At 53.6% G+C, this 15,571-nt stretch overlaps 1 protein-coding gene across 2 annotated transcripts; it reads right to left on the bottom strand.

Annotated features, from left to right (window-relative positions):
- Positions 1-3,774: 3,774 nt before the first annotated feature.
- On the bottom strand, positions 3,775-10,351 carry CYSLTR1 (cysteinyl leukotriene receptor 1). 2 transcript variants are annotated; one of them, XM_062584635.1, is made up of 2 exons: positions 10,284-10,351; positions 3,775-6,669 (listed from the first exon to the last, which is right to left on the bottom strand). In XM_062584635.1, the coding sequence occupies exon 2, from the start codon at positions 6,622-6,624 to the stop codon at positions 5,587-5,589; it is 1,038 nt and encodes a 345-aa protein (XP_062440619.1). In that variant the 5' UTR covers positions 6,625-6,669; positions 10,284-10,351; the 3' UTR covers positions 3,775-5,586. The 2 variants fall into 2 exon arrangements, with proteins under 2 accessions (XP_062440619.1, XP_062440620.1); XM_062584636.1 differs by lacking the exon at positions 10,284-10,351 and adding an exon at positions 8,137-8,197.
- Between the last annotated feature and the right edge of the window lie 5,220 nt (positions 10,352-15,571).

Here is a 15,571-nt window from a genome sequence, read left to right on the forward strand (position 1 = left end):
TACGGGACGTGTCTGAGCGGCCTGCTCCGAGGCGGCTCTCGGGAATGCCGGGGGTTGAGGAGCCGTGGGTCCTGGCGCACCTGGGCTGTCCTGGTGCTCGCAGCGAAAATGACCCTCTTGGCTCCTGTTCATCCTGCACACTTCAAACGGAGGTTAAGAAAAGCCTCCAAAAATTAACTATGTGTACTGTGAATAATCCAGTAGGACTCGTCACCCCACTAAGGCCGCCTGTAAGCAAAAGCCCCAACCCACGTGCACGTCCTCAGGACTTATTCCAGCCATCTGGCTAAAAACAAGAAAATGTAGAAATAGGCGACTCTTGTTTCGTAAAAAATGAAGCAACATGCTTTTCACTTCCCCTCTCGGCCGTTACTTCAGCCTGGCTGCCGGAACCGCGCTGGGCCTGGGACGCGGCCGGGGCAGCGGGCCCCGGCACCCTGCGGGAACGGCGCGCAGGGGCAGCCCGGGCGAAAGCCGGGCAGCGTCGCTCGGCGAGCTCCGCCGGTCCCCGCCTTTGTTAGAGGTTACGGGCGGCTATTTTACAGGACGGAGAGCTGTGGAAAGGTGCGCCGGGCTCTGGGAGAGCGGCGGGGCTCGCCGGCATCGGGGCCGGCTCTTCCCCTACCGCCTGGCTGCCTTGCCACCGCTGTCCTTGCAGAAGGAGGTTTGCGCTTACATATAGCATTCTGTAGCGAAAACTGGGCACAAAAGCCATGGTTATTTAAACATAGAGGCTCTCCTCTGCAGGCAGCCTAAACTGTGTTTACGCCAGCTAGGATGGCGAAGGCGGCACGGCGCTGCAGCGCTGCTGCGCTGGAGAAGCAAAGAAAAAGGAGCCCCCTCCCCTAGTTTAATAATAAAATAAAAAGAGACAAGCAACCCCCTGATTTAGTTATACCATCCAACAGCCCCAAATCCCCGCCGTCTCCCAGCGATCCCGGGGAAGCCCGGCTCACATTGGTAGCGTCTTTGTATTTTGGATTAAAGAGCTGGCAATCTGTAAAGGTTTCCGTTTTATAGGGAAACTGGTGGCTGAAGCATTTATTCTATTTTTTGTATAACTGAATCAAACTTGGGATTCAACCATCAGCTCTTGGTCTTCTCTGGTCTGAATACTTGATTGAGTCTCAGCTTTAACTTTTCATTATCACTGCTGCTGTTGAGGTTTTCTGTGAAAGGGGGGATCTGAACAGTTTTCTTCTATTCACTATCCCAGGAATTCTTCAGTTAGACAAAGCAGGAGCAATACGTGAACGGAAATCAGGAGACTCCTTGTACACAGCGTGGCCAAAGCGATGATGTTTTGCTCCTTTCTGGTTGCCTTGACGCAAGAGCAATATCACAGACAAAGATTTTTCAGCTTCAGTGGATAATACCTTATATTTCTTTTTTTTTCCCCTTGCAACCATCGACTAACTCTCACAACATCCCTCTAACTAGAGAAGAGTCACCAGCATGACAGCCCCTCTGTTATGGCGCAGTGTATTCGGTATCTACCGTTGCAACGCATGGCTGTTAAAAAAAAAAAAATCCGGTAGAAGTAAATGGAAGAAACCCAGAAAAGCGGACCATGTAACCCGCCTGGGGGTTCAGCTCCCGCGGCGGAGGGCACGTGGCCACTCCTCGCCGAAGCTGCTGCGATCGATGCCTTGATATTTATGCAAACCCGGTGCAACGCCGCGTGGTTGCAACGAGTTGCTTCATCGGAAGAACTTCCCACCGCAGGGGAGAGCGACCGCGTTTAGAAATTTAGCTTGGACGCGGGCCATGCCCGGGCTCCCGGTCATGCCCTGCTGCGGAAAAGCAGGCGACTCGGAGCCGGCAGGGACGCGCCGAAAGAGCCGGGGCCGTTGGCGCGGGGGCCGGAGGAGGACACGCCGCCCCGGGGGCCACCGGCCCGGCCAGGAGGGGTGGCGAAGGAAAGGGATGCGCGCCAGAGCAGGCGCTGCCGCCAGTCAGCGGCAGCTCAAGGCCAGTTGCGTGGAGGCTCTGCATCCCTTTTTCCCTTGAAAAAGTGACGGTGAAAGGGCACCGCTCCTAAAAATCCCGGTGCGACGCAGCCCGCGAGAACGGGCTTGGACTCTGCACCGCGCCGCCGGCCGCGTGCCAGCGGGGCCCCCGCTCGAGCTGTCATTAGCGACCAAGATAGGGTCATGGTTTTGCTACCCCTTAAAACCCCGCCGGTTTAAAACTCCACCTGGAATGTATTTATGAACCTGAGCAAGGGTCCTCGCTTTGCCGGGCGAGCAGTCCTGCTGCGCGGGAAGCTGCCCCGACGGGGAGGAAACGGGCTCATTTCAGCCTGGAGTCAAGCCTGCAAATTCTCGAAATATTTGTCGGTACATGTGGACGCTCGCAGAGCTGAAATTTATAGTTTCGGAGCGCTAAAGTGCAATCCCCAAACTTGCAGCTCCTGCCGGCCGGAGCGGCTCCTCTCGTCGGCCTGCTTTCAGGCCATTTTTAAAGGCACGTGGAAGAAACCGCTGTGATCACTTGATTCCCTATGCATTGCTAGGAGCACATCACTTATACCGACGGGGTTTCAGTATCTCAGGTACTTTCCTTCATTTTTACCACTTTTTTTCTAGCAATCAATCAGAGCCACGGCCGGGCTCTGCTGGAAACCCAGGTTTGCACTGGTCTCCGGGGAACCCAAGGGCCGTTTTATCCCCACGCATGGAGATCTCATCTGCAGTTAGCTTCTGGCAGCAGGTGGCAGCTTCGGAGCCACTCGGGAAGCGAGCGCAAACGCAAACGCGCTTTGGCGTGCTTGGGAGACCAAACAGCGCCTGCGCGATGCTCTCCACCCGGGGAGAAATTCGTCCTGAACATTGCCGCCAAGGCCCAAAGTGGGGGGGGCTACCTGTGCGGGAGGCAGGGTGCCCCGGGCGTTTGCTGGAGCAGGATTTCGTGCTCGTTAAGGGAAAGCCTGCGTCACCCCTTCCCGGTGCGGGACGCGCACGTCCTCCGCTGCGCTGCAATCCCTTGGAGCGGAGGCGACGGCTGCCTCGAGCAGCACAAAACGCAGATTTTTCTCTCTCGTATCGGGCGATTTCGTTGCGCTTTGCTCCCCGGGAAGGTGGTGGCGGCGGCGGGGGAGTGGAGGGGAGACCTCTGTGCCTCGATCTGCCCACGGAGGTCTCACCGTGCGCCCTCCCCGCGCGGCTCCCGGCCGCGCGCCCCGCTCCCGCCCAGCCTGCGAATCAGTCCGGGAAACGAGGGAAAAAAGCAGGATGCAGGTGGAGAGGGAAAACCCCAAAGGCCGGCGAGCGGAACGGGGGCCGCAGCGCCTGACGCAGCCGGGAGGAGACGAAGCTGCGGGCGCGGAGCCGAGGCCGGCGGGTGCCTCCAGCTTCCGCCGGGCAGCGGAAACCTCGCGGCGCCCGGCGCGTGACGAAGCGCTAGGTGACACTCTTGCACCACGGATCGCGGCTTGCGCGTCCAAGAAGTGCAGTTCCAAGCATGCAACTCCGCCGTGCCTTTTCCGGCAGGCGTGCTGCTGTACCAGCACCGCCTTCCTCCTCCGCCCTCTTCCCGGCGTCTCGTTTGCACGCGTGCAAGTGCCGCCACTCGCGCCTTGTGCACGCGCCTCTTGGGTCCCGACTCACCATCCGAACCCGCCGGGCCCCCGCTGGCAGCGCCCCAAGCTTTATTTTATCATTATAAAGGCTCATCGGGAGACATGCTAGTGCTGGGTGCAGGTAAGAACGTATCGCAGCAAGGAAGAACCTGTACGTGCAGAAAATAAGACGCGGAGAACAGAGTGTTTCTTAAAGTTTGATTTGCAACACGTCCGCTTAATTTGCTCAAGTCTTGTTTCATAAATAGCTTTCCCCATTGCAAAAAAAATCTGCCATTTCTCCTGCCATTTCCATGGTCTTCATGATGGTTTGTAACATATTTTTATATATAGCTCTACTGTACAATACACCAACAATAAAAATTTGGGAAGGTGCGTATTATTTCTATATATTCTGAAACTCAGTTTCTCAGGGTGATCTATATTTACAGTGACACATTCCCTTATGCTTTGAGACACATTTATAATACTCCATAGTAACCCTTAAGAAGCAGTTTTAGCCCTTTCCCATGCTACAGGCATTTCCCCAGCGCAGTCTGTACCTGCAGAACTGCACTGCGCTGCGCCCGCAGCAGGCCCTGGGGGAACGGTGCCAACGAACCCGGCTCCATGCAAACAGTCTCCAGGCTTTTCCCCATTTATAGGCCCCTAAAATTTTCTAAAGAGGTTTCAGGTTTGTTAAAAATTCACATCCATAAGTTGTTTTGCAGCTGAATTCACTTTTTAAAATGCTTTTGGATGACCCAGAGAACATTTACCCTCCTGTGTCAGCGCAGAGATCATTTCTCTCTAGCAGACCCCCCTCTCCGGCCACAGACCCAAACCCTCTGGCTCACTCTTGTTTTACAGTGTCACAATTCTCTTTATGTAAGATAACATCAAGTAACTTCTTAAAAACCACAACAGCATAACATGTTTGCTTTTCATCATTAACCCCTGTTTTCTGGCTAAAATCTTAATCCCATGCGAAGCTCTGTTTCTCTCTGGATGGATCACGCATCCCGCCGCGCAGACTTTGCTGCGCCCACCGAAAGGAAGGCAGCACAGCTGCATTTTGGCAGGTTCACCTGAAAAGCACAGGAATGCTTTGTGATTTTGAAGATTTGGAAGTTTCTGTTTACAAAGAAAACATGGCCCAAACCCTCTTTCCATCATGCTGCAGGCAAAACAGGTTTCAGCCCTGTGTCGCCCAGGCTCATGATGGACATTTGGCACTCGGACACCTCGTGTCCAGTTTTTCCCAAAGATCCTCCCATGGGCCTGGGGCTGCATCTTTGCAAGATGTCAGAAAGACAGACCATCTTGCATGGGGCCGCAGAGCCCATATTTGGTTAAAAAAAAAAAAAAAAAAAAAGACCACTTCTACTGACTCTCAAGCGGGGAGGTTGGGTTCTGCACTGGACTCTGAGCTCGCGCAGCTCTAGCTGTAATGCCAGCGTGGGCATTCACGGAGCCGCACACACGCACGGGGTTTTGCACACCCATTGCACTGCAGGGGACAATTCACCGACACGCAGTAAATGCACGCCACGCCGACGCCAAGCTGCTCCCAGGGGACGCGTGTGAAGTCCACCTGCCCTCCAGCGAGGCCGAGACGGCAGGCGGGGGGCCGGGCCGGGCGGCGCGCTGCCGCGGCTCTCGCGCCGAGGAAGCGCGGCAGGAGGGGACAGGGGAAGCGCCGCTCCTCGTCACCTCGCAGAGCGATGCGGGTGCCCGGACGCGGGCTCGGAGGAGGTCGCCGGCACCGGCTTGTCGTCCCGTTGGCCCCTTCCTGCTGCCGCCCGCCGTCGACTGCCCGGGGCGGCTGGGAGCGCGCTGGCACGGCGGGCAGCTCCTCGCCGGCCGCCGTGCCGGCACCACTCCCGAGCGGGATAAACCGGAGACCGTCCGCTCCAATTATCACGTATCTAATTGCGGCAGCGACGTGCGGGCTTTCCTCATTTCTACCGGAACAGTTTTGCGAGCTCTGCTGCCTGCTTGAGATCACGCGGGGAAGCCCGGCCACCCTACGAAGGGACCACAGACACAGTCCCGTTTTCTCTGTGGCTTTCTCCAAAGGGTTCCTTGTCCTTCTCTTTTATGGAGAACTTTTTCCTGAATGCTTGTGTTAAGCTGGAGGAAGAGGCCTTCCTAAACGTGGTGAGCCTCTTCCGAAAGTTGCCCCCCGAGAAGAAATAGAGGAGCGGGTCAAAGCAACAGTTGGAAGCGGCCAGGGGCAGCGTGACGACCACGGCCTTCTGCAAGTAGATGGCATCCTCGCAGCTGGTGTTCTTCAGCCTCAGCACGTGGAGATGGACTGTGCGCAGGATGTGGTAGGGGGTGAAGCTGACCAGGAAGGTAGCTGTCACGATGACGATCATCCAGATGGCTTTCTTGCGGTTAGCCTGATTCTTCTTCAAGGAATTTTTCAGTAAGGTCCGTATGATCATGGTGTAACAGATAGTTATGACAATGAAAGGAAAAATGAAGCCCACAAACAGGGCAATGAAATCCAGGATCACGACTAGATTTGTCTTCTGGGAATTTTCGGGAGGCTCGAAGCACTTGGTCTTGTTGCCATGTTCGTAACTTCCATTGCGTAGAAAGGGAGCGCTCGTGAGGGTAACGAAAATCCAGATGCCAAAGCAGACCAGCTTAGCCTTTTTCTCCGTTACCAAGTTGATATTCTGGACTGGAAAAACGATGGCTATGCAACGGAAGAAGCTCATTGCAGTCATGAAAAAAATGCTGCAATACAGGTTGACATAGAGCGCGTACGAACTGATCCTGCATAAGAAATCACTGAAGAACCAGTTTCCTTTGTGGACATAATACACAACACGAAGAGGCAGTGTGCAAATACACAGAAAGTCGGAAACGGCAAGGTTAAGCATGTATATCTGGAAGGCGGTCTTCTGCCGATACGTTTTTATGAGTACATACAGGACGACGCCATTTCCCACAAAGCCCATAATCGAGATCATGGAATACAACGTGGAGTACACTCTGTTGCGGAAGTCATCGATGGCGTGGTGGCATGACAAGTTGTCAGACAGGATGGTCATGTTTCCTAGGCAATGACCGATTTTGCCTGGCAATGAATTTCAGCCCTAAGGATGAAAAAGTGAGGTGAGTTATATAAAGCAGCACGTGAAAATAAAACACAATTGTTAAACAGGAGAAAAGACTATAATCCCTCTTTTATAAGGCAGCAGCTAGGAAAGGATGTGGATCTGTACAGACCTAAGGTATTAGATATGGGTTATTTAACCATTCACAGAAAAATTATAGCTGCTGTTCTCAAGCTCTAAGATGAAGAGTCACATTTTCAGAAGCCCTCAGCAGTGGCTGCATCCTTCCTCCTCTGAAGTCTCAGCAAGGTTTCCTCTGGAGGTTACATGTGGTAGAGCTCAAACCGCTGCTGGAAGCTTCTGAAAAGCCTCTGCCCTGAGGCCCTCTTAGATTTCCACACCTCATGGAGCAGTAAGAAACACATCTCTGCTGCTGCCACCACGAGCCCATGATCAGCAACAGGACAGAGGGAGACACCATGCAAGGTCAGAGTCCCTGGGAACCAAAGCAGTAACGAGGAATAAGGAAGGTGTCAACAGCAATATGTGATTTAAAATCTAAAGACCAAATCTAGTCATCAATAACTATTCAGTTCTGCCTCTCCACGTTGTCTGGCAAATGCTGGCTCCCATCTCCAAGCCCGTCTAGGTAAGGACAGATCCCTGTAGGAGAAAGTCCACATGATGGGTCTTGAAACAGCAAAAAAGTAGTCAAAGAAGCCTTTATCCAGAAAAACAAACAACAAAACCGTTAGAGAGCCCAGATCCTTTGCATAGAGCTTGGAAGACTATTCCAAGGCAGAGGCTGCTCAGCGCAGGAACAGATGTGCATCAGCTGCCCTAGTTTTTCTGCATTGCTCTCCCCCAATCACAGGCAGAACTTTTTAACTTGCTGTGCTAATAAAAACATTTAGTTATCGGCCTTGGAAAAAGCATCAACTATTATTTCTGAAGATCATGAAGGATCACTAAAATGCACAGGAAACATCGGGGCTCCAGTCTCACTCTGGAGCCTTTGCTGCTGGGAGCTGCCACGTTCCCCAGACACCCTGGGAAGCTGCAGCAAGGTTCATGCCTCCCTTCGGGTTCGGAGACACCTGGAATACCGAGGCAGCTCCCTAGTGAGGGGCTTGCATCTGCATACTGCTTTGAGTGGCGTTTTCCAAAGCAGTTAGCCTCTAGGGCCAGGATTTGGTTTCAGGTCTGCTCAGCCATTCTTTCTTGAAGATTTACTGATCTGTTTAAGTATCTATTTGCATGGAGAGAGATAGCAGATTTCTAATTTGGATTTTCCCTAAAGTAAAGTAAGAGCAAAACATACCCTTATATATTTTTCTCATTCATTTTCAGTATCTCATGGTTCAGATAAATAATCTCAGATTGCAAGTGAGATTCTGCAAAGCCCTGATCATCAGAAGTACCCAATACAAGCAGCAAAATAACATGACTTGAAGAAAATCAAGGATGAAAGTAACAGCAGGGATAAGATAGGTTATGAGAACACACACTATGGATGTGCTCCAAACTGATGTTGAGTGCACAGCCTGGCAGCGTTGCAGTATGACCATCTCCCAAGCTACTCAGTCTCCATGATGTACCAGGAATTCAGAACCAAAGCCAGATGCTCAAGGCTGCCAGGTTTCAGGCAAGTCTCAGCTATCCGAGAATCTGCAGTCTTAAAATAGCCCTTTGACTGTCTGCAATGCACAAAACACATTAAAGCCCAACAGATGTCAATGAGGGTGCACAGATGTGACAGGAAGCAAAATCTGCCACAGCAGAGGACGTTTTCCCCCCCTTTGACTATTTGTGTGAAGGTAAGTGCGTGCGACTGAGAGCTTGTGTGATGGCACAAAGATCTCCGGGCAAAGGAGGCCACGTAGATACAACGCAGCTCTGCTGAGTATCAGATCAGCACATTATATGTCATTGTTTGCAGCTCACCTTGGCTTGGTGAATCTGGCATAAATGAAGTTTATGCCTAGAGATGCTCACTGCAAATAACCCGCTCATAAACACGATTTTGTTTGCAAGATGGCCAGTGCACCTAATGGCTTTGCCAGGCGGAGGGCAGAGCTCAGCCCCAGTCTGGCTGAGTTTGGGGTCCTCATGCTCACGGGACTGGCCACGCAGAGCAGCAGCAGCCCTGCAGCCCCGTGCATCACAAATCCCCCAGCGAGAGCCTCCCCCAGCAAACACTTCTGCTTTGCAGTGCCCGGCTGGCAACGCGTGGAGGGAGGAGGTGTCCCCGTGGGGTCCTGAGCCGTCCCTGGTCTTCGCTTCAGGCAGGAAGATCATCAAAAGAGCATCACTCCAATAAGGTTTTAAAATTTTGGAGATACAGCTAAGGATATGTTTGCAGTGATGTTTATCTGATTTTAACAAATTGCTTGGGGCAGAGAGAGAACGTAACACTCCCTGAGCAAAACTGCACAATCCTCTCTCCTGGTTTTTAATCCACCTAGACAATCTGACCCAGGTAATCACACTCCCACCACCGCTGCCCTTATCACTGCTTTAATGCCTAGCAGCCCGACCTGCCGCGCAAATGCCAGTGCCGTGCACCGTCTCAATGCAGGGTGAGAAATTACTGTCTCAATTAGCTCAAGAAAATCTATACAGATAAAATCTGTATGCTCACCAAGACATCATATATCTGTTTTTTCTCAGACTTAAAAAAAAAAAAAAAAAAAAAGATATTTGAGATTATGAAGCATATTGGGTCATGTCCTTCCCATCTTTAGACAACATGATCATTATGAAGAGTGAACAGAAAAGGGACAAACTAGGCTGTGTGGACAATGTGGGTAAACTAAAAGGTCTCACATAAAAGCAATGGTGTCATGCAAAACCCACCGAAGGAAAGTACCAGGTGGGCACCCGTGTGGCAGCGCTGCGAGCCCTGGCGCTGCGAGGAAGCACAACCTGCCCTTCTGGCCTGCGGCTCCAACCAGCTCAACTCCAAATTTCACATTTATTCCTGCCTTCTGAGACGGTGCTAGCGATACATGCTGGCAGATGTTACATTTCAGGGCAGCTCCCTTTCTGCCCTGAGGTTTCTCGCCTCATGTATCTAAACATAATTTAAAATGTTTTTTTGTAACCAAAATGAAAACAGATGCAACTGATGCAAACAGCTGAAGTACTGGGGAGCTCCAAATATACAAATGCATCTGTTAAAAAAAAAAAAAAAAAAAAACTTTTCTAGATGGGGCTTTTGATCACGTTTGCATCATAGCAAACAAAGACAAATACCGATTTATCACTTTTTATTTGTCTAGTCACAGCTGATTGAACTATTTAGTTACGTGCTGGTAAATTCAGCTGCTTAGGAAAGTCCACAGCCAACAAGGGTCAGCTACACCTGAAGAAGAAAAACACCGGACTCCAGGCAAACCCTCCACAGCTAAGACACGGTCCAGTTTAGTTCTCCTCCAAGCTTCGCGGCGAGGGGAAGCGAGCGCAGCCGCGGGCAGACTCTGCGGAGCCCCGCGAGCCGGGGGCCCCGTCGGGCTGCGGCGGGGGCGGTGGTCGCGGGTGGGCCCGACACGCGGCGCTGCGCGGGGCCGCGGCCGTCGGGGGAGCCCCGGCCCGGTGCGGCCTCCCCCCCCCCCGCCCCGCGCCATCCTGGGGCTGAGCGCAGCCCCACTTACCGCCGAGCCGAGCCGAGCCGAGCCGAGCCGAGCCGAGCCGAGCCGAGCCGAGCCGAGCCGAGCCGACGCGGACTCTGCCCGCGCAGCCCCTCCGCCGCCCTTAAACCGCGGCGCGCCCCGGGGAGGGGCCTGGGCCACCCGCCCCCCGGCCCCGGCTCCTCCCGGCCCCTCGGAGCCGCCCCGGCCCCGGCCGCCCCGTCCTTCCCGGGGCCGCGCCGTCCCCGGCCGCCTCCCTCGGGGCCGCCCCGTCCCCGTCCTCCCCCCTCGGGGCAGCGTCTTCCCCCCCCCCCCCCGGGGCCACCTCGCCCCCTGCCACCCCGTCCCCCCCCTCGGGGCTATGCCATCATCCCCGGGGCTGCTCCCGCTCCTCGCCTCTCCCGGGGCTCCCCGGTGGAGCCGGACTCCCTGGGACAGCAAAGCTGGAGCTGGCGCATCCTGGAGACTCCCACCTGGCCGTCGAGAAGGGCACAAGGTGCAAAAGGCCACAGGCATTTCGGGGAGGGGGCTGCAGCCCTGGCAAATGCACCCACGGGGCATTTCCTTGTCTCCCCAGCAGCTGCAGCGCTGTCGCCTCCCGCACAGCGGGCGATGAGGATGAGGAAGCCCTTCTGGGCGCGTTTCCCTGCCAGGGAAGGGTTTGTCCAGGGGTACGATGCCTCCACGTGCCGTGGACCTGCCGTGCCCCCGTACCATCGCAGCGCTGCCAGGTAGCGTGCTGTACAGACCGTTATCTCCCATGCATCCGGGGTTTCTGGGACCCATCGGATGCGGCTGTTCCAGATAACACCCTGTCCGGCTCCTTTGCAGTCGGCTGGTGGCTTGAGCAGCGACCCCAGGCAGGCAGCCGCTCCTGCCGTAAAGCCACCTGCGTCACCACAGCTTGCAAGCATGGTTGGGTAGCTCTGCTTGGCCAAACTTGGAGCTGTTTTTCCTGAATTGGCCCCATTCTGATGGCTGGTTTCTGACCCCTGGTCACTGGGGCTCTTGTGCTGAGAACAACCTAGGCAGCTTGCAAAATAAAGAGGGAAGTTGGTCAAGAACAACCATGAACAAGCATGAACAAGCCCCTCGGAGCACCGTGCAGCGTAGCGGAGCCGTTTCGCGCAGCGATGCAGGGTGATGAGACCGCTGCTTCTGCCAGCAGCGGAACCGCCAGCGTGCGAGGCTGCTTACTGCGCACTGAGACCTCGCACAGATGGAGGCAGATCTTCTCACATCATCATAAGTCACCTTGCTAAGAAATCCCCATCCACATGCTGACAAGCCTCCACGCGCTTTGCTGCTCATCTGCGTGGAAAATGAACCGGGCGCTCGCACGTACGTGCTGCGCGCTGGGTCAGCATGTGCAACGGAAGGGATTTCTCCTGCACAGGAGGGAGCAGTCAAGGGCAACCCTGCGCGGTCCTCGAAATGTGGTGTCACCCAACCTTACGCAGAATCAGATTTCCCAATGGCTCAGCCGGAGGCACCCAGGATGCTCTCGTACAGCGCAGCCCTTTGGGGTGTTCCTTGGCATCACCCGCGCCAGCGCCCGCGTTTCGGAGGGGTCCTGGGGAGGTGCAGGGCTGTACGAGCCCTGCAGAGCTCTGCTGCTCCTTCCTTGGAGCAGGAGGCTTATGCAGACGGGGATGTTGGGATGCTGTTGTGGCCAAGGAATGACTCAGAAACTCATCTGGGACCAGGGAATGTGCTTTTCCTTGTGTTTCCAAGTGACATCTGGTACTAACTTTACTGGACCCTAATACTAATTTTTAGCTTCTCATGGGGAAAATGAATTTTTTTCATAAATATTAGTGCAGTTCCCCAAATTAAGCGCTCTCTTCCAAAGCTACAGACACGAGAAAGGACAGCGGCCAAGTGATCACGTACATGCTGCTCCCTGCTGCAGGACACAGTGCTCGTGCGCAGCCTCCTGCTCCCTGGGCATCGCTGCTGGGCCGAAGAGCTGCATGTCTGTGCCTACCTCTGAGGGTCCCCTGGACTTCTCAACTCAACCCGGTCAGAGGACTTTCCTGAGCTGCAATTTAGCAATGCTGCATGTATGAGCAAAGCATTTCACTTATGTTTTTCTTTCCTCAGTCTGGTGTGGTTGGCATTCAAGCACGGAGCCTAGTGGGAAGGGGAAAGATGGGGAAAGCAGGGAAGAAAGTTGATGTGGGAGAGGGATCCTGCCTGGATTCTCCTGGTACTAATGCCTGGCTCGAGCACCACATGTGACTTTCTTGTAGCCCTTTGCTTTCTTGTAAGTGGTTCCCACACTTTCAGTTCTGCTGCAGCAGCGTGTGGTGACACCCAGTGACTCCTCACCAATCGCTGTGCCGTGATGCCTGGACGTGGTGGCAGCCCATGCTTCCCAGTAGCAGTGAGGAGATCCCAGCTGCCTGCCTGCCTGGCATCAGTGGGGCCTGTGCACTTCCAAAAGGGCACTAATTACTAATTACTGCTTTGAACCTCTTTAACAACGGTTTAGTATGAGATAATTGTCACCACATCAATAAACTCATTATTGATCTCCAGGAATGAGCCACAAGTAAGGTCAGCTAGTACCTGCTGCCCTGGCAGGTGCCTGGATGACTGTTTGGAGGCTATTTGTGACATGCACCTGGAGCAGAAGTCCTTCCATTTCAGGCCAAACCATGGTGCTGGGCAGGTGACAGTTCCCCTTTTGCATCACTCTCTAGGAATGGTGAAGGTGTTCAGCACAGAAGATAGTGTCCTCTGGCAGGAGCCATCCCATGCTCTCCAAGCCTGCCCTGCACATGGAGAAACCTGCCTGTCCTGCAAGAGCCGTGCGGCAGCACATTAGGAACAACCAAATGGGAGGGTCACAGGAGAAGCCAAGCTGGAAGGGACTTCAGGAGGCCTCCAGTGCAACCTCCTGCTCAGACCAAGCCAGATAAAGTTGCTCAGGGCTTTCTATCATCCAGTCTTGAAGACTTCCAAGGATGGAGGTTGCCCCCTCTCTGGGCAACCTGTTCCACTGCTGGACACCTCCCACTTGATGAAGCTTTTTCAGGAGTTTGCTTTAGCTGTGCCCTGCATTATTACTCCATTCTGCCATTCCTTCTGCTTTTTTTGCTACTTCATTTTGCCATTCCTTCTGCTTTTTGCTACTCAGTTGTTATTCCTTCTCCTTTTCTACTGCTCCTTCTCCTTTTTTTTCTTTTTTTATTTCTCCTTGCTCTCAAGAACAGGAAGATTCCTAGTTGCAAGGACAGAGCAGAGGTGGCTTGAGGACTGGAAGAGGCTGCTCTCTGCTCCGGCTCTGCTGGAAGCTTCTGTGCTGGAAGAATGAGGAGGTCAAACTGCAGCTCCTAGAGCAAAAGGCCAGGAAGAGCAGGGGTGTTTTGGGAGGACCAGGCGTGATAGCCAGGGCAGGGCAGCAGGGGGCTCGTTGAGCGTGGTGGCACCACCAGAAGCCAGCTGCCACCTTTGCAAGAAGGGCACGTGGCACCGCTGTGGCTTGTGGCCTGGACGAGGAGATGCATGCATGCTGGAGGACCTGGGCAGCAGGAGATGGTCCCTCTTCCCAGGTGGAAGATGGCTGCAATGAGAAGCTGCCGACCTGCTCCCAACTTTTTGCTGCTGCCCACAGGAGCGACCGGCTCTCAGGTGGCTGGACAGCACCTTCCTGCAGGTGCCGAGGGCCTCCCAGCCCTCCCCGTCGGGAAGCATTTCCGCAGCTCTCGTGACTGAGAAAACGCCGGCTGCGGGCACGTGGCTTCCCCGCTCCCTTAGTGAGAGCTGTGCAGGTCGGCGGTGTGGAGCGTGCAAACCCGCTCGAGGATCAGCGGGGATGAGAAGGACTCCAGGCTGCAGTCGGCGCACGCACTGGCTGTAGGGGTGAGGATGGGGGCAGTTATTAAGAGAAGATAGGTTCCAGGATATTTTTTCTAGCGCAGTAGCTGAGAGCACACTTGTGGTCTGAGGGGGAAATCCTACCCAGAAACGGGATCTCAGAGAAACAAGGGGGGAGAAGATGTAAGAAACTGTGAATTCAGAAGAACATAAAGCAGAGGAGGATGAGGTGAGAGCGGTAGGCGGAAAGTCAGAAAACTAAAGGAGGTGAGAAACCTCAGCATGAAAACGCAAGAAAGCAGTAGAGTTTGAAAGAGGAGGGACAACTGAAAACTTTGCACGATGGGGATGGGGGATAAGGTGACGGCTGGACATCAAGGGAAGAGAGAGGAGGGAAGAGAGAGGAGGGAAGAGAACTGCAGGGCCCTTTGGGAGAGGGATGGAGTTGGAGCAGGGAAGCAGAGCTGCGCTTAGGGGTCGGGGACTGAAGGGCGGCAGCTGTCACCTGCCATTCCACTTCTAACATGACGTACGGTGATTTCCCGGCTCTCATTCAAAGCTGCCAGAAGACTGGTCTAAGTGATAGTTTGACTTCTGAGTTGACTGGGGAGCCAGCAATGTTTTGAAAGAAGTTGATCAGATAAACAAATAACTTCTTCCCTCAGAGCTGAGGCCAGCCACCAGCGCTGCAGAAGGTCAGAGCATGACAGGGAGCTCGTGGTGGGGAGCCACCAGCCCGGCTGGCGAGAAGGTGCCGAAGGGCTCGGCAGTTCCTGCTTGCAGTACTGCTACCCGCCGCCGTCCTGCTTGCCAGCATTTACTGCTTAGCGATCGTGGCGGAGCTATCATTTCGTTTCTAGCAGTTTGGATTGAAACTACCTAAAACATAGAGCTTGCACATCTTCTGCAGACAGCACACAAAGCTGCTGACTACCACATCTAATCACTTACTCAATGCCAAGTGGTCCACATCAATGTTTCATCCTGTAGGGAAACCTTCAGTCCTTACAAGAAATTGTAAGAAAACAACACAGCTGGGAAGTTCCCTCACCAGAGTCAGATGTGCTAGAACAGGTCTTGGCAAAGTCAACGAGACACGGGCATGCATGGCAAAGGCAGACACTGATACACAGATTTTTTGCCCTGGGAGTTTCACAGCTTTTCAAAAAGTTGGGTGATGCAACAAATGCTCACAGCCAGCTCGAGGACGTTATTTGCTTGTATTTCCTTTAATGTCAGCAGGTTTTTGTGTGGTGGTGACTGCATCTGAGGAAGCAACTCTCTTAGTGTTTTACCAGAGGAACTTGCCCAGAAAAGATAACTCTTCCCTCTGGGAAAGATTTTCACTGAAACAAAGATGATATTATTATTAATTATTATTAACCACAATACGGATTTTAACAGCCTAGTAGACATCCAGAGGCTGAAGATTTGCTCTACTAGCACTTAATGAGAGCAGTTCCTAGTTCAGGATGCCTATGGTACAAATA

The sequence above is a fragment of the Rhea pennata genome, chromosome 11 (genome assembly GCF_028389875.1).
Source record: "Rhea pennata isolate bPtePen1 chromosome 11, bPtePen1.pri, whole genome shotgun sequence".
In the NCBI taxonomy this organism is placed as follows: domain Eukaryota; kingdom Metazoa; phylum Chordata; class Aves; order Rheiformes; family Rheidae; genus Rhea; species Rhea pennata.

What these genes read in the sequence shown, in the direction of transcription:
- CYSLTR1 (XM_062584635.1), bottom strand. Translation starts at nt 6,624, where the DNA reads ATGACCATCCTGTCTGACAACTTGTCATGCCACCACGCCATCGATGAC.